The 21,858-nt window shown below is 46.5% G+C and overlaps 1 protein-coding gene across 1 annotated transcript in view; it reads right to left on the bottom strand.

The window, feature by feature from the left end:
- The window catches only part of gch2 (GTP cyclohydrolase 2), a 79,493-nt gene that overhangs the window by 28,828 nt on the left and 28,807 nt on the right, over positions 1-21,858 (bottom strand). Inside the window, exons 2-3 of the mRNA XM_068045184.1 lie at positions 6,426-6,535; positions 3,175-3,230 (exon numbers count right to left, since the gene is read on the bottom strand). Of these exons, the coding sequence (XP_067901285.1) occupies positions 3,175-3,230; positions 6,426-6,535 (166 nt within the window). The remainder of the gene's footprint in view (positions 1-3,174; positions 3,231-6,425; positions 6,536-21,858) is intronic.

Here is a 21,858-nt window from a genome sequence, read left to right as displayed (position 1 = left end):
AAATAATGATAAAAGATGGAATGAAAAACAATTGACCTTTCAAATCCATTCATTTCACACACTCTGTACAATCTATATGATGAAAGACTCTGCCCATTATTTCCCAAAAGCAGCCAGAAGATCATTTATATATTTATATCCTTTCAGCTGTGTGAGTTCTTTCTCTAAAATTAAGTTTTTGCTGCACCTCTTCAAGAATATATATTATACATGATCTAGTGAGAATAAGTCCTTGGAGTAGCTTTACGGTGGGTTTGCGAATGACCTTCAAACGAGTCATGTAAGTTGCAGTCTTCCCTGCTCTGGTCGCTCCCATCATTTCCCTTTCGTGAGACCCTGGTGGACCCTCCCTTCCCCGTACCAAACTTAATGTAAGCTGGTGGTCAATGACTGCTTGATTTTTCCCAAGGCCAGTAGCTGCTTCTCACCAACATTTCAGGCAGGAAATGGGTGGCAGCATGTTAATGAGCCCCAGGAGTTAAAATACAAATTAGGAGCAGGAGTAGGCCACTCAGCCCCTCGAGCCTGCTCTGCCATTCAACAAGATCTTGGCTGACTTTTTGTAACCTCAACTCCACATTCCCGCCTACCCCCAATAACCCTTCACCCTCTTGCTTATCAAGAATCTATCTACCTCTGCTTTTAAAATATTCAAAGACTCTGCTTCCACCGGCTTTTGAGGAAGAGAGTTCCAAAGACTCACGACCCTCTGAGAGAAATACTTTCTCCTCATCTCTGTCTTAAATGGGCGACCCCTTGTTTTAAACAGTGTTCTAGATTCTAGATCCTCCCACAAGAGGAAACATCCTTTCCACATCCACCCTGTCAAAACCCCTCAGGATCTTATATGTTTCAATCAAGTCACCTCTTACTCTTCTAAACTCCAGCGGTGACAAGCCTAGCCTGTCCAACCTTTCCTCATAAGACAACCCTCACATTCCAGGTATTGGTTTACGCCCTTCATCGTCTTGCACTCTGAAGTTGTGGTTGAGTGAAATCCACTGGAGTTGCCCTGCTCAGCTCCTGCTGATTACAATAATGGGCTCAGATATTGTGGTTGTAATGACGGCAAACCCGTCAGCATTTTCCGTCATTACTCTGTGAAACTGACAGCAATTTCTGGCATCTGCTCATGCACAGTTGAAAGTGGAAATCCAAAGTTTCTGTCAGTGATTCCCTGCTCCTCCGCAGCGTGTACTGTTCAAGATGGAAATCCTCCCAGACAGAAATCTTAGAAATCACTTGATTTGACATGAACTTGCATTTTTTACACCATTAGTCTTGCTGCAAAAACCCTTGGAAAAGTTACACCTTGTTGAACATAGAAACATAGAAAATAGGAGCCGGAGTAGGCCATTTGGCCCTTCGAGCCTGCTCCGCCATTCATTATGATCATGGCTGATCATCCAACTCAGTAACCTGTTCCCGCTTTCCCCCCATATCCTTTGATCCCTTTCACCCCAAGAGCTATATCTAACTCCTAGTTGAAAACATACAATGTTTTGGCCTCAACTGCTTTCTGTGATAGTGAATTCCACAGGCTCACCACTCTCTGGGTGAAGAAATTTCTCCTCATCTCAGTCCTGAAAGGTTCAACCCATATCCTTAGACTATGACCCTTGGTTCTGGACTCTCCCACCATCGGGAACATCCTTCCTGCATCTACCCTGTCAAGTCCTGTTAGAATTTTATAGGTTTCTATGAGATCCACCCTCACTCTTCTGAACTCCAGCGAATATAATCCTAACCGACTCAATCTCTCCTCATAGGTCTGTCCCGCCATCCCAGGAATCAGTCTGGTAAATCTTTGCTGCACTCCCTCTATAACAAGAACATCCTTCCTCAGATAAGGAGACCAAAACTGCACACAATATTCCAGGTGTGGCCTCACCAAGGCCCTGTATAATTGCAGCAAGACATCCCTGCTCCAGTACTCGAATCCTCTCGCTACGAAGACCAACATATCATATGCCTTTTTTACTGCCTGTTGCACCTGCATGCTTACCTTCAGTGACTGGTGTACGAGAACACCCAGGTCTCCCTGCATATTCCCCTCTCTCTGTTTGTAGCTGTTCAGATAATAATCTGCCTTCCTGTTTTTGCTACCAAAGTGCATTTGCCCACTCACTTAACTCGTCCATATCACCCTGAAGCCTCTCTGCATCCTCTTCACAACTCACCCTCCCACCCAGGTTTGTGTCATCTGCAAATTTGGAGATATTACATTTAGTTCCCTCATCTAAATCATTAATATATATTGTGAATAGCTGGGGTCTAAGCACCGATCCCTTCGGTACCCCACTAGTCACTGCCTGCCATTCAGAAAAAGACCCGCTTATTCCTACTCTTTGTTTCCTGTCTGCCAACCAATTTTCTATCCATCGCAATACACTACCCCCAATCCCATACGCTTTAATTTTACATGCTAATCTCTTATGTGGGACTTTGTCGAAAGCCTTCTGAAAGTCTTCTGAATGAGGTGTAACTGGGTTTTCAACAGCATACCAAATCATAAGTATTGTTGAACAGCCTCTCTGGCCCTGAAAAACTAACGTTATACTTGTGGAATGTCAAATTTCTCGATCATGGTAAAAGAAGTTCCTTTGATTTTTAAAACAATAGACTTTTTAAAGTTTATTATATTTCAGCTTCCACATTTATCCCATGTGTATGTCCCAATCTTTATTTTGCTCTCTGTACAATGACTAAAAAATGAAGGGTAACCAGTACATTTTACTGCTTGGTTTGCTGTCTGTGAAATTTCTTCAATGTGATTGGCTGCTTAGCCTGCTTAATGACATCACTTTTGCTGGCGAGTGAAGATCCCCTATAGCTAATGCCAGAATCAAATTAACATTGGGAAAGGTAGAATCCACACAGAGATCGCGAGATCTTTGTGGCCAACCACAAGTGCCGTCATATTGCCACTAACAACAAAATCCAGGCAGTTATGTTGTTGTTCTTCAGTGTGAGATCTGGCCTTCCATTTTACATTAAAATAGGATCTTTCATAATATAAATATTTCACATTTCATGGTGCAATTTGCATCATCTTACATTTATGTCCTCATTGGATAGTCATAATCTGTTAATTAACTTATCTAACTTTACACATGTTATAAAAAGCCTAAACTTCTCATCGAATGTGAAAGATTTGTTTGACACTTTACTCACCTTGCTAATTTGCTTAGTCCAACTACCCTTTTATTCGGTATGTAACCTATATGCACCTGCAAGTGAGAAATAAATATGGTAAGATTAAAAAACAGCTCCATGTTACTTTGCTCTCAACTGACCTAAAACACATTTCTGGTGTGCTAGCTATAGAATTAGGCCTGTAAAAACTTTAACGTTGGGTTTGAGGGGAGGGTGACATGACATGGAGAAACCGCTACTGAATACAAAACGCAACAGTGCTGGTATAACTGAAGAGTTGCTTTTGAGTGCCCAGACACTTGTAGTGGAGGTACTGGTGTTGCTATAGCAACCACTACGTGCTGCAGGTCAGGCACTATAGTTTTAATGGACTGATTGCCAGATGCTCCCAAAAATGCCTGCCCTTTTCTGCTTATTTCTGCCCTTCATATGTTGCACCTCTGGACCTATTAAGGTCTACATGTATTATAAGGTGTTCATTATGTAACATAATGTAACATACCGCATATACAAAAAAGCAAATACTGCAGGATTTAGAAGTCTGAAATAAAAACAGAAAATGCTGGAAATACTCAGCAGGTCAGGCAACATCTACAGAGAGAGGAAGGTAGGGTTAACATTTCAGGTCATTGACCTTTCCTTAGATCTGACCAGGTAAACAACTGAGAACATAATAAAGGTCGACATCCACTATTGGGCTTTATTTCATAAGAGTATTTCAGGGTAACATATTGGTATGGATAAAGGACTGGTTAGCTAACAGGAAGCGGAGTCGGGATGAATGGGTCTTTTACTGGTTGGCAAGCTATAACTAGTGGAGTGCCACAGGGATCAGTGCTGGGGCATCAACTATTTACAATCTATATCAATGACTTGGATGAAAGGACCAAATGTATGGTAGCTAAATTTGTTGATGATAGTAAGACAGGAAGGAAAGTAAGATGTCAAGAGGAGGTAAAGAGTCTGCAAAGGGTTATAGATAGGTTAAGTGAGTGGGAGAAAAATTGGGAGATGGAGTATAATGTGGGAAAATGTGAACTTGTCCACTTTGGCAGGAAGAATAGAAAAGCTACTGACTTTGCTTGTAGGTATGATCATCTGTGGGAGACCTGACTGGCACAGAATGAAGGCATTATGGCAGCTTCCTGGGTATCTTGCACACACATACATGGTCATCGTTTGGTTACATACCAGTTGAACATTAATGGAGAGGTATCCCTTGTGATTGATGAATATAGCTGGTTGTTCTGAGGGCACCTTGATTGCCACATGGGTGCAATCTATGATCCCCTGTACTGCGGGAATCCAGCCAGAGCAGCAATCTGAAGGCCCAGTCATTCTGACTGGCCTCATCAGTGGTGAAGTGGACGTAAGTGACGGCCCTGGCAAACATGGCATCAGTCATCTTGAGATGCACTTATGCATAGCAGATTGAGAGATTCTAGAGATGTCACCAGCAGATCCCTGAAAAGAGCTAGGGGCGAAGAAATTAAGGACTGTGGTGAGTTTGACCATCACTGGCAATGCATCCACCTGGCAGGAGGTTGCAAATATGAGCCACGACCTCATGAGAGACTCTGAAACTCCTGAGGTACTAGTGCTCAGTCATGTCCAGAAAGCTAATCCTCTGCCTGTACACCCTGCACTGGGGTTATCGCCTCCTGTGAGCTGGAGCTCTATGTCCATCATCTCTGTCCTGTGGAGTGGCTGGGGGCTGAGGAGAAGGCTGCTCCTTCTCCTGCTGTTGTCGGTGCTGCTCCTTTAATTCCTCATCAGAGGTCCAAGATAGAGCTGCACATGCTGCTCCCATAAAGCTCCAAAGTAGCAGAAATGACCTCCAAAGTAGTGAAAAAGTGAAGATGCACTCTTGGGAACATGTCCTGTGGCCCAAAGCCTTTCACTTAGGCAAAGAAACAGCTGTCATATATCTGTATTTCCAGCATGTCAGTTGCTCAGCCCCACCAATCCCCACAGTCCTCTTGCCTTGTTAAACCCAGAGAGTTCCAGGAAGCCCAGGAAACCCGTGTGATGACAGTTAAAACCATAATCCAGGTTAAAGGCGCAGGCAATTGGCTTTTAGCAAACATTAATAGCAGACTTTTTTTTTTCAGGTTTTTTTCAGGTTGTTTTTCTTCAGGTTTGCACTTGCTGCTGTTCAATATTCAATGTATTCACACCTAATCTGTACTATTGCTTTGTCTTTCAACACACCATTAACATATTGTTTGCCTTTTCTCCGTGACCTTTTGGTCAGCTATGTGGCCTGGTCCAATCTGCACCTTCTCCTTTGTTATCTCTTGCCCCACCCCCACCTCACTTGTTTATAATCTGTGACTTTTCTAATATTTGTCAGTTCCGAAGAAGGGTCACTAACCCGAAACGTTAACTCTGCTTCTCTTTCCACAGATGCTGCCAGACCTGCTGAGTGATTCCAGCATTTCTTGTTTTTGTTTCAGATTTCCAGCATCCGCAGTATTTTGCTTTTATATTAATAGCAGACTTGCCTGTCCAGCCGGGGTTTCCCACATGCTCACGAATACACTCCAGTTAATTCCCAGCGCACCAGTATTTTTTGACGTTTTAGCATTCCTCGGCAGTTTAGAACTCCCCCCAAAGGCCACATAATCAGTTACACATGTAGTGTTTATACAGTCTATCCTCCAGCAACATGCAATAGTTTCTATTCTGTAATCTTTTGCTATTCATGAGGCTGAAATTAGAATATTTTTGCCAGTTTTGATCACGCTACTTTAGGAAGAAAGTCAAGCTCATGGAGGAGGTACAGTATAGCAGAGATTCACTGGGATCTATCAGGGATGAGAAGCTTTGATTATGAGGAAACAACATGAAAAATTGAACTCTTTTCATTCAACCAGAGAAGGTTAAGAGGAGATTGATAGAGCTGTTCAAAATTATGAATAACTTTGTAAAGCTAAATAAGTAAAAACTATTTCTACTGGTTGAGTCAATAACCCGCAGACAGAAATTTAGGAACGGTTTGAAGATTTATTTAACTGTGCAGAGGATTACTGGGACATTGAATGAATGCTGTATCAGAAACAGCAGTGGAATCAGAATGCACAACAGTTTTTATTAGGAAAGTGCATAAATATTTGAAAAAGGAAAAGAATACAGGGAAAGGACAGGTAAATGGGACTAAGTTTGCTCTCTTTCAGACTCTGCAGCAGTGGGTCAAATGCCTTCATTCTGTGCTGTCAAAGAGCATGGTTCCAAATACTACTTTATAAGTAGACATTTTATATACTAACCTTGCCAAAAAATGGAACTAAATGATGCTCACAAAGTGAAAACATATCAATATTTTTCATGATAACTACTTCATCGTGATCCTCTTCAAAGACAGCATCATTCAGAATGTCTGAAAAAGACATAAAGAAAGAAGATTTGGACAGGATAGATACAGAAGCTAAACTAAGCTAGTAAGTTATTCCTAGTTCCTTACGGGTTATAAAAGATTTTATGCTATGTACCAAGAAAGTAAATCAACATTTAGACTGGTGACATTTTATATTGAACATAAAAAGCAATCTTCCATGCGGCTGCTCATTTAAATAGCTGGGGTGGGCCTCCCTCCCCCGTCGCCCAATCATGTTTTTAAAGGGCTATCAGCCCTACCGGGAAATTTAAATATTTAAAGGGAAATGGAATTAAAATAAATAATACATCTCTTTTTCCCCTCTCCCACCCCCCCAATAACAATTAAATTATATTTGGCCTTGCCCCCCCCAACCCCCCAAGACATTTACCTTCACCATCTGACCTTCCCCCTCCACAAACTGTACAAACTTTCAACTCCAACACTTCCCACCATCCCCTTCACCCATGACCTTTATTTGACCTCGTTCCCCCCCTCCCCCACTGTACTGATAAACTTACCTCCCCCCCCCCATCCCCACCATGTGGCACCTCATTACCTTGTTTCCCTGGATGGGGATCCAAAGGCCACCGGGCCGAAGATCGCGGTGGGACATCAGGCCGCGATGTGAGTTTTATTAATTCATTCATTTTAATTTATTTAAATATTCAAATTGAGATCCTGTCGCTGAGTGGCGGGGGTGCCTCCACAAGGATTCGCCACCACTGGTAATATCGAGGTGGCTCTTCCGGCATCGGGGTGCGTGGTGGCCCTCTCCCAGAGACATCTTCAGGCATCCCTCCCCTCCCTCCCCCCGCCTCCCGGCCACGGAACCCGATGCCTGGGGGAGAAGAAAATCCAGCCCATGTGGAGAAGGGAAAAAGAGATGTATTTATTTATTTTAATTCCATTTCCCTTTATTTAGATTTCCTAGTAGGGCTGACGGCCCTTTAAAAGTGACGTCAGCACCTGCACACATGCAGCTGACGTCATTGCTGGGGAAGGACAGCCCACCCTCTCCACATGATCGGGGTGGGGGGCGGGGAGAGAACAGTCCGTGCTGACTATTTAAATGAGCCACCACACAGAAGATTGCAGCGGCTCTGTGACATGTGGCCGACATGGGCGGGTTGCCGTTGTTTTCACTCGCTGCCGACATCGTCAGTGGGCACATAAAATTCAGCCCTGTATGTTCTAGGCACCAAGCCAAATGGTCAGGAGATGAACTGAATCCAAAGATATTTTTAAGTACCAGAAAAGATGCGATAGTGCAGGACAAACCAAGATTTTTTTTTATTCTTTCATGAGATGTGGGCGTCGCTGGCTAGGCCAGCATTTATTGCCCATCCCTAATTGCCTTTGAGAAGGTGGTGGTGAGCTGCCTTCTTGAACCGCAGCAGTCCATGTGAGGTAGATACACCCACAGTGCTGTTAGGAAGGGAATTCCAGGATTTTGATCCAGCGACAGTGAAGGAATGGCAATCTGGTTCCAAGTCAGGATGTTGTGTGGTTTGGAGGGGAACTTGCAGGTGATGGTGTTCCCATGCATCTGCTGCCCTTGTCCTTCTGGTGGTAGAGGTCGTGCGTTTGGAAGGTGCTGTCGAAGGAGCCTTGGTGCGTTGCTGCAGTGCATCTTGTAGATGGTACACACAGCTGCCACTGTGCATCGGTGGTGGAGGAGTGAATGTTGAAGGTGGTAGATGGGGTGCCAATCAAGTGAGCTCCTTTGTCCTGGATGGTGTTGAGCTTCTTGAGTATTGTTGGAGCTGCACCCATCCAGGCAAGTGGAGAGTATTCCATCACACTTCTTAACTTGTGCCTTGTAGATGGTGGACGGGCGTCGGGGAGTCAGGAGGTGAATTACTCGCCACAGAATTCCTAGCCTCTGACCTGGTCTTGTAGCGACAGTATTTATATGGCTACTCCAGTTCAGTTTCTGGTCAATGGCAACCCCTAGGATGTTGATAGTGGGGGATTCAGTGATCATAATGCCATTGAATGTCAAGGGGAGATGGTTAGATTCTTTCTCTTGTTGGAGATGGTCATTGCCTGGCACTTGTGTGGTGAAAATGTTACTTGCCACTTATCTGCATATTGTCCATGTCTTGCTGCATTTCTACACGGACTGCTTCAGTATCTGAGCAGTCGCAAATGGTGCTGAACATTGTGCAATAATCAGCAAACATCCCCACTTCTGACCTTATGATTGAAGGAAGGTCATTGATGAAGCAGCTAAAGATAGGTTGGGCCTAGGACACTACTACCCTGAGGAACTCCTACAGTGATGTCCTGGAGCTGAGATGATTGACCTCCAACAACCACAACCATCTTCATTTGTACTATCTCTGACTCCAACCGGCAGAGAGTGTTCCCCCTGATTCCCATTGACTCTAGTTTTGCGAGAGCTCCTTGATGCCATACTTGGTCAACTGCTGTCTTGATGTCAAGGGCAGTCACTCTCACCTCACCTCTTGAGTTCAGCTCTTTTGTCCATGTTTGAACCAAGGCTATAATGAGGTCAGGAGCTGAGTGGCCCTGTCAGAACCCAAACTGAGTGTCAGTGAGCAGGTTAATGCTAAGCAAGTGCTGCTTGATAGCACTGTCTGCGACCTCTTCCATTATTTTACTGATGATTGAGAGTAGATGGGACGGTAATTGGCTGGGTTGGACTTGTCCTGCTTTTTGTGTGCAGAACATACCTGGACAATTTTCTACATTGCCGGGTAGATGCCAGTGTTGTAGCTGTACTGGAACAGCTTGGCTAGGGGCACGGCAAGTTCTGGAGCACAAGTCTTCAGTACTATTGCCAGAATGTTATCAGGGCCCATTGCCTTTGCATATCCAGTGCCTTGATATCACAGGGAGTGAATTGAATTGGTTGAAGTCTGGCATCTATGATGCTGGGGACTTCAAGTAAGAGGCCAAGATGGATCATCAACTCGGCACTTCTGGCTGAAGATTGTTGCAAATGCTTCAGCCTTATCTTTTACACTGATGTGCTGGGCTCCCCCATCATTGAGGATGGGGATATTTGTGGAGCCACCTCCTCCTGCTAGTTGTTTCACGACTGGATGTGGCAGGAGTGCAGAACTTAGATCTGATCCGTTGGTTATGGGATCGCCTAACTCTGTCTATCGCATACTGTTTACGCATTTTGGCACGCAGATAGTCCTGTCTTGTAGCTTCACCAGGTTGACACCTCATTTTGAGGTATGCCTGGTGCTGCTCCTGGCATGCCCTCTTGCACACTTCATTGAACCGGATTGGTCGCCCGGCTTGATGGTAACGGTACAGTGGGGCATGCGGGGTCATGAGGTTGCAGATTGTGATTGAGTACAATTCTGCTGCTGCTGATGGCCCACAGCACCTCTTAGATGCCCAGTTTTGCATTGTTAGATCTGTTTGAAATCTATCCCATTTAGCACGGTGGTCATGCCACACAACACGATGGGGAGTATCCTCAATGTGAAGACGAGACTTTGTCTCCACAAGGCCTGTCACTCCTACCAATATGCTCATGGACAGATGCATCTGCTGCGACAGGTAGATTGGTGATGATGAGGTCAAGTATATGTTTCCCTCTTGTTTGTTCCCTCACCACCTGCCGCATACCCAGTCTAGCAGATATGTCCTTTAAGACTCGGCCAGCTCGGTCAGTAGTAGTGCTACCGAGCCACTCTTGGTGGTGGACATTGAAGTCCTATACCCAGAGTACATTCTGTGCCCTTGCCACCCTCAGTGCTTCCTCCAAGTGCTGTTCAACATGGAGGAGTGCTGACTCATCAGCTGAGGGAGGATGGTAGGTGGTAATCAGCAGGAGGTTTCCTTTCCCATGTTTGATGCCATGAGACTTCATGGGGTCTGAAGTCGATGTTCAGGACTCCCAGGGTATCTCCCTCCCGAATATATACCACTGTGCTGCCACCTCTGCTCGGTCTGTCCTGCAGGTGGGACAGGACATACCCAGGGATGGTGACGGCGGTGTCTGGGACATTGTCTGCAAGGTATGATTCGGTGAGTATGATTATGTCAGGCTATTGCTTGACTAGTCAATGGGACAGCTCTCCCAACTTTGGCACAAGCCCCAGATGTTAGTAAGGAGGAACTTTGGAGGGTTGACAGGGCTGGGTTTGCCGTTGTCATTTCCAGTGCCTAGGTCGATGCCGGGTGGTCTGTCCGGTTTCATTCCTTATGGACCTCGTAGCGGTTAGGTACAACTGAGTGGCTTGCTTGGCCATTCCAAGGGCATTTAAGAGTAAACCACATTGCTGTGGGTTTGGAGTCACATGTAGGCCAGAACAGGTAAGGACAGCAGATTTCCTTTCCTAAAGGGCATTCATGAACCAGATGGGTTTTTACAACAATCGACAATAGTTTCATGGCTATCATTAGACTAGCTTTTAATTCCATATTTATTAATTGAATTCAAATTCCACCTTCTGCCGTAGTGAGATTCAAACCCATATCCCCAGAGGAATATCCTGGGTCACTCGTATAGTGACAATACCACTATGCCATCGCCTCCCCAAAAAAACAATGGTAGTGTCATGCAGACTTAAAGAGAATTATTTCTTGACCTAATGGTAAGTCTTCATTAAAAATAACCAAAATGTGTTCACGTTATCATCACAATGTTATTAAGACTATAAAAGGTACAACATGCAAAAGTTTAGGTGGACTTGAACTTTGACCAGTGTAAGCAGATTAGAGCTACACACTTATAACTTTTCTTCTTGAATCCTCACATGAGTAGGCTGTGCTGGTAATCTCTTCGTCACTGTATGCTACTTATGTAGGTTGTGTAATATGAATAAAAAGCATTAAACAGATGCCTCCCTGTTTTTGAGCTTGTTTTATGGAATCTGGATATGAAGAATCGATAAGGATTGAGCAAAAGAGATACCCCCATGTAGTCTTCATTAAATGGATTCAAACGGTATTTATTGTCTTTCTTATTTACATTGCATGATCTCAGGTCCAGATCTTTACCTCACTTGTGTGTGTGTTCTTTGCAAGCCATGTGCTGAGTATGTCTCTCAAAATGGTGGCTCGTCCTTATATATATATGATGATGTCATCAATGGCCTGGTCTCTTAAGGTACTGTTTCTTAAAGGTGAAGTCACCACTACACTACATTACATTATCTCTTCTTTCAAATTTAAAATTTCCCCCTTTTCTTTAAAGATTAACAATTGCAAAATTAATGGATCAGGTCTTGATCTTCTATGTGGATCTTGCACTATCGATCTTGGCTGTGCTTGATTTGGCTGAGCTGCTTCTTGAGTTGTCGCAGGCAGGAAGTCATCAAAATCATCTTTGTCCCTTCTGGAATTGTTTTAGCATTGACTCTTTTGAAGAAGGTTACATTTCTCTTCACAATAGAGTTTCTTCTCTGCGCTATGATCATGTTTCATTTTCACTGAACTTCTGTAAGCACTCTTAGGTCAAATGGTGAGCTAATTTTCGATGTTTTCTCTTGCTGAACTCGGACTTTGTCTCCTCCTTTCATCTTGTTATCTTTTGCGTGCATTCGTTGGTCTTTATCCTTTGTTTTTGACTCTTGTCTCTATCCCTCAAGCTTTCCGTTGAGCATGTGTAGGGTTAAGTAGGCATGAATTGTGGCAATGAATACTTCAAAAAGTCTATTTTCATCACGTAGTCTGTCTGCTGACGGTGTTGATTGTGATCATCTTCAATCACTGGCAGTTTCAAAACTTAGCAGATTTCCCTTGCTTGAGACGACAACCTGGAACTCAGTCTGACATGTGGACCCATGGGAGGATTTGAGTGTAACTTGGATTATCCCTAGGACAGATCGAGCGGTATTTGATCCATAGGAGAAAATTTTAGATATCGGCTTGTTCGATTGCATTTTCTGTTTTCTCTGTAACTCCTGGGATGTTGGGGCATCCATTATATTGACAGTTGCACCTGAGTCAGTCAATCACTGTAGAGATTGTCAAATTGCCTATGAATACATTGTACATGGGCAGCAGTCAATACTTGTGGTTGCAAGCAATAAAGATCTCTTGTGCTGCGAAGATGTAGTCTTCCTTCTGGCATTCAACTCTATAAATGTCTTGTGCAGACCTCGTTTGGCATACTCTTGCGAAATGTCCCATTTTTCCACTTCTTTCCTCTCGCAGAATTAGTTCTATGGTGAGGATATGCACCACCACAATGATTGTGGGGTTAAACGTGAGGTGATTGTGACCGCTGTCTTCATCTTTTTTGACATGCCTCAGACCTTTCTCTGGGTTTCCTCTGTGCCCTTGTGTTTGGTGTGTTTCTCTGGTGAAACCTTCCTCGTGTGGCATTCATGGATGCTGTTGACAATCCTAGCCTCAGGGGATTCTCGTCTTATGTTATTTGACTCTTTCCCTTCGAAGACTTCGGCTTGTCTTTCACTGGCTTCCAGAGTTCTGCCAATATCATGTAACCTTTGCAAGTTTAACGATTCATCCTTCTAGGAGCTTGACCTCTTAGTCTTAGTGACTGGGAGGTCGTAATGATCTGGGAGATGATTTCATTGGCCACTTTTGTGAAGTTGCAATTCTGGCTCAGACTTCTGAGTCTCATCACATAGGGATCAAGGCTCTCATACGTATCTTGTTTTGCTTGCCTGAACACATAACCTTTGCAGTGAGGATTTGCACTCTGTTGAAAATATCTTATTAGAGTATTTTTCACTGCGTCATAATCATTGCCGGTTCTGGTGTCTGTGAGTGTGTTGAAGATATTGTTAACTTTTGGTCCAGCATAGTGTCGGAGTAACATTCTTTTTCTTCAGGGTGTATTGATTAGGCATTCAAATGTTGCTAGCCATTTGCTCCAGTGTGGCCCTGGGTTGCAGTCTATCTCTGTAAAGGCTGGAAACTGTCGTGCACACATGGGGCTGAATTTTGCTCAGTTCCTGACGTCGGGCTCCGTGGCGGGAGTGGGGGGGGGGGGCCTGAAGATCAGAGTGGCAGCGGCCCGCCACAGCGTCCGACACCGGGATTGCCGGGCCCTATCTTCCCAGTGGCGCCGAGGCACCATGGCGGCCCCACACCACCCGGTGACAGAACCCAACTTTAAATATTTAAGTAAATTTGATGAATTCATTTAAGTACAATTCCCCGCGATCTTACAGTTGGATCTGGATCTTCTGTGAGACAGGCGGTGCTCACGCGCCTTCACTTTCCCGTCCAGGGAAAGCTGGTGCCACCAAGGTGGGAAAGGTGGAAGCTCAGGATTTTTAGTGTAATTGTTGGGTGCAAACGGGGTCCACTCTGCATTTTTAGTGGGGGGGGTGCGGGTAAGGGATGAACTCTGCACTTTGTGCAGTTTGGGGGGAGAAGGGGTCAACTCTGCAATGTCGGTGTATTACCGGGGAACAGGACAAACATTTTTTTTCGGTTAAGTGAATGGGGGGTGCGGTACAGGGTTTAACTCTGCAGCCTCTGAACAGGGCTGGCAGCTCTTTAAATATGACGCCAGGGCTTACGCAGTGACTGCTGACACCGTTTACGGCATCGCCGAGGCCACCCCCACCACGTGATTAGGGGGGCGGCCGCCCTGCATATTTAAATGAGCTGCCGCACTGAAGATCATGATAGCGTGGCGGCACGTCGCCCGTGCATATCGGCTGCCATTTATTTCGCCCGCCACAAATCCAGCCCATGGTGGTTATTTTTATATAAATCTGAAATTGTCAATGCAAGTTTTCTGTACGTTCCTAGGTTATCTGTGTAGTTTGCCTTCTCATAATTCTTTTTTTCTTAAATAGCTAGTGTGCTCAGGTTTGCACCCCTTTTAAGAATTAATTTATGGCTGCATTACGTTTATTTTCCTTTTTTCCGTCTACCTGCAAAATTTCTTTTCTGTTCCATCTCTGATTTTCCCTAGATTTTTTTTTGTCTGTGTTTGCTTTCTGTCCTTGGATCCTTCAGTGCCTCATCTTTTCCTTTTTATTCTCCCTTTTGCCCGAAGTTGTAGTGTTGTGCTGCGTTCTTAAGTCTTCCTTAAATGGATTCAACACAAACATTATTTAATGTCTTATCTACATTGCATGATCTCAGGTCCAGGTCTTTTCCAGGGGTGGGGGGCGCGGGGGGTGTGGAATGGTGGGGTGTGGGTGTGGGTTGTGTGTTCTTTGCAAGCCATGTACTGAGCATGTCTCCCAAAATGGTTTCTCCTCCTGATATATGTATGATAATGTCATCAGTTGCATCAGTGGCCTGGTCTTTTCAAGGTGAAGTCACTACTACACTACATTACATCATCTGATTTTTTTTTTGGCCCTCACACACCCTTCCACGATGGAAGATAGGAACAGGAGTAGGCCATTCAGCCCATTAAACCTGCTCCGCCATTCATTACGATCATGGCTGATCATCCACTTCAATGCCTTTTTCCCCACACTATCCCCATCTCCCATTATGTCATTCGTATTTAGAAATCTGTCAATCTCTACTTTAAACATACTCAATGACTAAGCTTCCATAGTCCTCTGGGGTAGAGAATTCCAAAGATTCACAACCCTTTGAGTAAAGAAATTTCTCCTCATCTTGACCCTAAATGGTTTCCCCCTTATTTTGAAATTGTGTCCCCTGGTTCTAGACTCACCAACCAGGGGAAACATCTTACCCGCATCTACCCTCTCTATCCCCTTAAGTATTTTGTAGGTTTCAATTAGATCACCTCTCATTCTTCGAAACTCTAAAGAATACAGGCCCAGTTTCCCCAATCTCTCTTCATAGGACAGTTCCGCCATCCCGGGAACAAGTCTAGTGAACCTTTGACGCACTCCCTCTATGGCAATAATATCCTTCCTAAGGCAAGGGGACCAAAACTGCACACAGTACTTCTGGTTTGGTCTAACCAAGTTCTATACAATTGAAGCAAGACTTCGCTACTCCTGTACTCAAATCTTCTTGCAATAAAGGCTAACATACCATTAACCTTCCTAATTGCTTGCTGCACCTGCATGTTAGCTTTCAGTGACTTATTGATGAGGGCATCCAGGTCCCTTTGTACATCTACACTTTCTAATCTCAAACAATTTAAGAAATACTCTGGACATTTGTTCCTCCTACCAAAGTGGATAACCTCACATTTTTCCACATTATATTCCATCTGCCATGTTCTTGCCCATTTACCTAGTCTGTCCAAATCCCCTTGAAGCTGCTTTGCATCTTCCTCACAACACTCATTCCCACCTAGTTTTGTGTCATCCACAAACTTGGAAATATTACATTTGGTCCCCACATCCAAATCATTGATATATATTGTGAACAGCTGGGGCCCAAGCACTGATCCTTTCAGGGAGGGAGGTAAAATGGTGCAGGATGGCAGGGGTGCCATGCCCGTCTCTAACCCACCCCTGTTGCTATCTTATCAATGACGGGGGAGGTGGCAGGCAGCCCACCTGCCCTAAGGCCAACTGAGGCTCTTAACTTCAGCACCTGAGGAGGCCGCCCACTATTACCAGGCGGCCTCCTTGTGAGCTTGGGGAGGGGCCCTCCTGATCAGCCACCCTGGAGGGCCCCCCAGCAGCATGGGCTATCCCTGTTGAAACACCACCCCGCCCTATTGTTTGACCCATCTCCCTCCCCCCCACCCCACCACCTCATCGGGGCCTTGCTGGTTGTCCAAGGCCTAACCCCACTCTTACCTTACTTACCTTTTCTGAGCTAGCATCCATCGTGCTCCTCTCGCTGGGTGCAGTCCCAGCAGTGGCCACTGTTCCCTGGAGCTTTACTGGGACTGAAGAGCTGCTGGTTCTCTGATTTTCAGCTTCCAGGCACTTAAGTGCCTGAGCCACGCAAAATAGTAGCATGACTTCAAGACCCAGCAGAGACGGGCTCGCCCCTGGCTTTCCAGCTGGTGGGCGGGGCCACCACCTCCATATTAAATTCTGGCCATAGTTTCTGTCTCAATCTTTAACTGTGGAAGAGAATCCACAGCCTCACAACTTGAGAAAGGAATTCCATTCCCTTATCTCCAGTTTTTTATTTATTCATGGGATGCGGGCATTGATGGCAAGGCCAGTATTTATTGCCCAGCCTTAATTGCCTTTTTGGTACAACTGAGTGGCTTGCTAGGCCATTTCAGAGGGGAGTTACGAGTCAGTGGGGGTAAAAGCGGATAGCCTCCGAAAATCGGAGCTGGGATCACAATGCATGGTTAACCTGTGTAGATTCCTTCCATGCTGACAGCACTCAAGCTTCGTGCTGCCTGCTCATTACCATGATTGCAATGTGCAGCCAGTGCTAAACATGCTGTTGAGTGGTGCCATGCCTCAGCAGGGGGCCCAAGTTTGTGCAAGGCGAGCACCACTTAAAGCTATCCTGCACCACTTAAAGCATTCTGGCTGCAACAGGTGCTGGAAGAGGCTGGAAAAGAGTCCCACAGAAAGAACTCGGTTAGCACCGCAGCCTCACAGCTCCAGGGACCCGGGTTCAATTCTGGGTACTGCCTGTGCGGAGTTTGCAAGTTCTCCCTGTGACTGCGTGGGTTTCCGCCGGGTGCTCTGGTTTCCTCCCACAGCCAAAGACTTGCAGGTTGATAGGTAAATTGGCCATTGTAAATTGCCCCTAGTGTAGGTAGGTGGTTGGGAATATGGGACTACTGTAGGGTTAGTATAAATGGGTGGTTGTTGGTCGGCACAGACTCGGTGGGCTGAAGGGCCTGTTTCAGTGCTGTATCTCTAAATAAAAAATAGATAAATAAATAACTCAATAATGGCACAACATGGCAGAGAGCAGGCTTCAAGTTTCTCTGATGCAGCACTGGACGCCTTGGTGCAGGTGGTGGACAGGAAAGAGAAGCTCTCGATCCACAGGGGACCAGGAGCCCCTCCAGACAGACACTGCAAAGGCAGTAGGAGTAGTCAGTCCCAGCAGTGTAGCCCTGAGGACTTGCATGCAGTGCCATAAGAAGTTTAATGACCTCACACAAATGGTCAAGGTCAGTAAATGCATCTTCAAATGCCGTCTCTTTACAAATGAACCAGTAGCTTCACATATTGGTCCATTCACCACTGCCTCCATTCACTTACCAACAATCTCTAGCAAACACGACTCATATTTCACATTCGTAGCTTCACTTCACCCTCACACATTTTGCATTGCTGCAAGTCTCACACCCACATCTCACAGCTTGCACACATTGCTAGCTATTCAACCATGACAGGTACATCACCTAAACAGATTGGACTACACCTCATGCACACTCCCCTCTCTCTTGCAAGACAAGGTGGTGCACAACTGGAGGCAGCAGCAGCTAACCAACAGGGAATTGGCAAGGCTGCATACCCTCACCCCCCTGGAGGAGACAGTGTCCGCCATCATTGGAGCGGCCACTATTGAGGCTGTGGCCAGTGGCGGGGCTGAAAGCTTTGATGATGATCGTATGCTCATTCTCACATCCTACAGTCTCTGCTGATTTACAAGCCCTGTCCCCTCATGGTAACCCTTGTGTCTCTCCTTTCAGACACAACCCGGCCAGGCAGTGGTTCAGGAGCATGAGATAGGACAGGAATAAGAGACTGAAACACTGCCACTTGCTCTCATACTTGCAACCACCAGCTCAGATACCCACACTGTGCATAGAGGGTAGCTACAAGAGGAATCTACACATGGTGAGCTACCGGGAACAATGACCTACAGGCTGGGCAGGGGGAAAGGGTGGTTCAGGTGCTAGCTCCCCAGAGGGCAATGTTGCACATGAGTTCTGCTGCAGAGGACTCAGATGAGCACGTGGATGGGTTGGCGTATAGAAAAAGGCTGTTGGGTATGCATGCTGAAATGCTTGGTGCATTGGCAGATCTGCCAGAAAGCCTGTGGTCACTGTCAACGAGGTGGAGGAGTCTGGCACCAAGCTTGCACAGGGCTTTGCCCAGAGTTTGGAGCCCATCCTTTCCGGCATGGATGTGGTGGCCAACTCCATCCCCACACTTGTGGATCCAACCATGATGCAGCGTTTAATGGTCAATATTGCAGCTTCCATTGCAGCACAACTGGAGATGGGTGTCTGGGTATTGCAATGTAAGCTCAGACGGAAATCATGCAAGCACAGCTTGTTGCCATGCAAGCTCAGACTGTTGCTATCATGGCTGTAAATACCAGTGTTCAAAGGGGCTCGCAGGGTGTTACAGCAATCCAGCAATCTGCCTTCCAACACATTGCTAAGATTGCTGAGGTGCTATCCCAGGAGAATGGCAGTGGCGCTGTGGAGCAACTTGAATACTCTCTCAGGTTAGCATTCTTCCTCCCACCACTGCCATTCTGCCAGTGCCCTTGCTGGAGTCTATGGAGCTAAGTTGCAAATCAGTTATGATCTCATTGAATGGTGAAAAAGGTTTGAGGAGCTAAATGGCCTACCCCTGTTCATATGTTGTCTGTCAGTCAGCCAGCCCAGACTCCTGCTACCCATCCTGAGGTGGTGCAGTTCAAAGCCCGGCCTTCTAGTCCCTGAAACTGCACAAGGTCATCCTGCAAGGCCATTCACAATCTTCCCCGCTGAAACTCAGCAACCTTCCATCAGCCATGCTGGAGCCACTGGTGTAGCACTACATAGGAGCACTAGGCCAGGCAATGGCAGGAAGGGAATACACAAGGATGATTTGTTGACTTTCGTATGAAATATTGGATGGTTTGATTAATAAAGTCAGTTTGGAATGTTTGTTTTGTTTTCGCATTGTGGCCAAGAGGGCGCTGTGATGATCAGTAACAAAGGTGAGACACGCTATTGGACTGTCGTTGAACAAAGAATTGGGGTTGTGTTCACTGGTGCCACAGTCGGATGAGCATATCACGGACAGTCCGTCTGGAAAGGGGACATGTTGGTTGTCTCCTCCCTTCCTCCTTCTGCTACTCATCACCCTCTTCCTTCTCGTCCTCTTCTTCCTTTTCCTCCTCAGCTGCTGGCCGTATACCTGGTGGCAAAGACTGTGTCCTCATAAAGGTGAGGCTGTGAAGGAAGTAGCAGCCACAAAATATCATGACATGTGCTCGGGCTCCTCCAGAGTGGTCAAGAGCAGCAGAGGTGGTGCCGAAGCCCCACAAGTGTTTGCTCAATGACATTTAATGCAAGATTTTCCCCATGGGATTTTGGACCCCGATGTTACAACCAAATGGGGGTCCCAAACCTGCACTTACTTGGAGCCAGACTGAAGGAGCTATTTTCCCGGAGTCGGTCTCCTAGTTGGCCACCTCTGTGCTTGCCATCCAATCAAGGATTGCGGTGGGCTCCCGATGCTGCTGACCCAATCAGAGCTCTCGAGCCTCAGCAGCCCCGCCGAGAGAGGTGTGCACTGCTGAGGCAGGTTGGAGAACATGAGGGTGCCTCAAAATGGAGGCACCCTCAGGGGGATGAAAATTATTAAATTGTTTTAGCGGGGTCATGCAGTCAGGTCCCTGCAATCAGGGGGGAAACCCCTCCGGTGGCAGCGTTTGAGCTATAGGTGTGGCCTTTGCTGCTGGCGGCATTTTCTTTGGGGGCTGGAGCTTCCGGCTCCAATGGCCCCCTGAACTGCTGCAGAGAGACCACTTCCATTGAGGTGGACAGGAATGTGGTGGGGAGTCGGCCAGATGCAGCTTCCTGCTATTTTCTCGCACAAGGATGCCTCCAGTCCCGCCACCTTGGGACCAGGAAAGTTCTGACTCTCGTGTGGCAGCATGGCTCTTGTTATATGGATGTGTGCGTGGGTCATTCATCGGAGTGATGAGCCAGGTGGTTAGTGGACAGCCCTTGTTGCCCAGTTGGCACTCTCTGGTTTCGGGTACCTGGCATTGACCATCATGATGTGCTGAGTATGGTCACGCACCAGCTGGACATTGAAGGAGTGGAACATTTTGTGGTTGCGGTTCATCCCTGAATTTACATCTGCAACGTGATGTGTGTGCAGTGAATGGCATCCTGCACCATGGGGAAGCCTGCAATCCTCGTGAAGCTGCAAGCTCGCTCTGCAAGCTTCTGTCTGGCAGGACAGAAAGCAATATTTTCCCCTCTCTTTGTATACAGAGCATCAGTGACCTCCCTTACATAAAAGTGGAAGGCAAATTGCGAGATGTTGGAGATGTTGCCTGCTGCAGCCGGGAAGGAGTCCAATGCAATGAAGCTAATGGCCACAATCACTTTTACAGCCCCTGGCAATGCCGTCCTCGCCCTGCTCTGAGGTGGCACATCGGCCTGCAACAGGTGGCAGATTTCAGTGAGCACCTCCTTAGTGAGTGAAGTGGAGATGTGATGCACCCACTGGGCAGTATTTTATGTTGCTGTCGCCGAGTATGGCGGCGGCTGGAAAAGATGGCGACCCACATTTGTGGGTTTTACTCTGAGGAGACACCGCAATCTTATACGTGGTGGCTCATTAACATGGCTGGGGTGGACACCCCCCCCACCGACCATGACGTGCAGGGGGTGGGCAGGCCGCCTCCGGAAATGGCGTCCGGCGCCACTGCACAGATGCCGGCGCCATTTTTAAAGGGCTTCAAGCCCTTAGAAGAAATTTTAATTTTTAAAGGGACCGAAGTATTAAAATTTAATTTACACATTACATTACATCTGCACTCCCCTCACCTACACCCCAAGGAATAATCGAGTCATTAATAGGCTATTACCCCCCCCCCCAAAGCTTTGATTCAGATCGTGACCTTTCCCCTCATGACCTTTAATAACTTTAACCCTCAACCCCATCCCACCATCCCCCCCCACCAATCCAAAGAGTATGACCCCGCTCTCCCCTCCTGCACTGAGAAACTTACCTCCCTCCCACCCTCACAGGTGTTGCACCTCGTTTCCCCAGAGGGGGATTTGAAGGTGTGGCAGTGCCGGCCGCCAGCATGAAGATCGCAGCGGCACTTCAGGAGGCGACGGTAACATATTAATGGGTCCCGTCGCCGAGCAGTGGGGGGGCACCACCACAAAGCCTTGCCACCACCGGCAAGATCCGGATGGGCCCTGCCGGCGTCGAGGTTGGTAGCGGGCCTCATCCGGGGCAATCTTCATGCCCCCCGCCCCAGATCCCGACATCGAGGCCCCTGTGAAATCCAACCCACTGTTATTCACTTAGGTTGAGACTGGATGGATATGGCCTCCTGCTGAGAGCCCGTCTTCCTCTCCTCCTCCACCTCCCTCTTCAAGCAGCTTGCCCTTCTCTGTGTCACCTCCACTCATTCTCCATGATATGCTGCAGGCCAAGGGTTATAGAGACTGCAGCACTCATGAGTTGGAGCAAGTGGTCTGAACAGAACCCTCAGAGTCAGAATCAATGGCTTCACCACATGCCATACCATTCGCTGAAGATTTCAGCAACTTCCACTAGCAATACAAACCTCCA

The sequence above is a fragment of the Heterodontus francisci genome, chromosome 13, assembly GCF_036365525.1.
Source record: "Heterodontus francisci isolate sHetFra1 chromosome 13, sHetFra1.hap1, whole genome shotgun sequence".
In the NCBI taxonomy this organism is placed as follows: domain Eukaryota; kingdom Metazoa; phylum Chordata; class Chondrichthyes; order Heterodontiformes; family Heterodontidae; genus Heterodontus; species Heterodontus francisci.
This window is presented reverse-complemented; position numbering and strand designations above follow the sequence as displayed.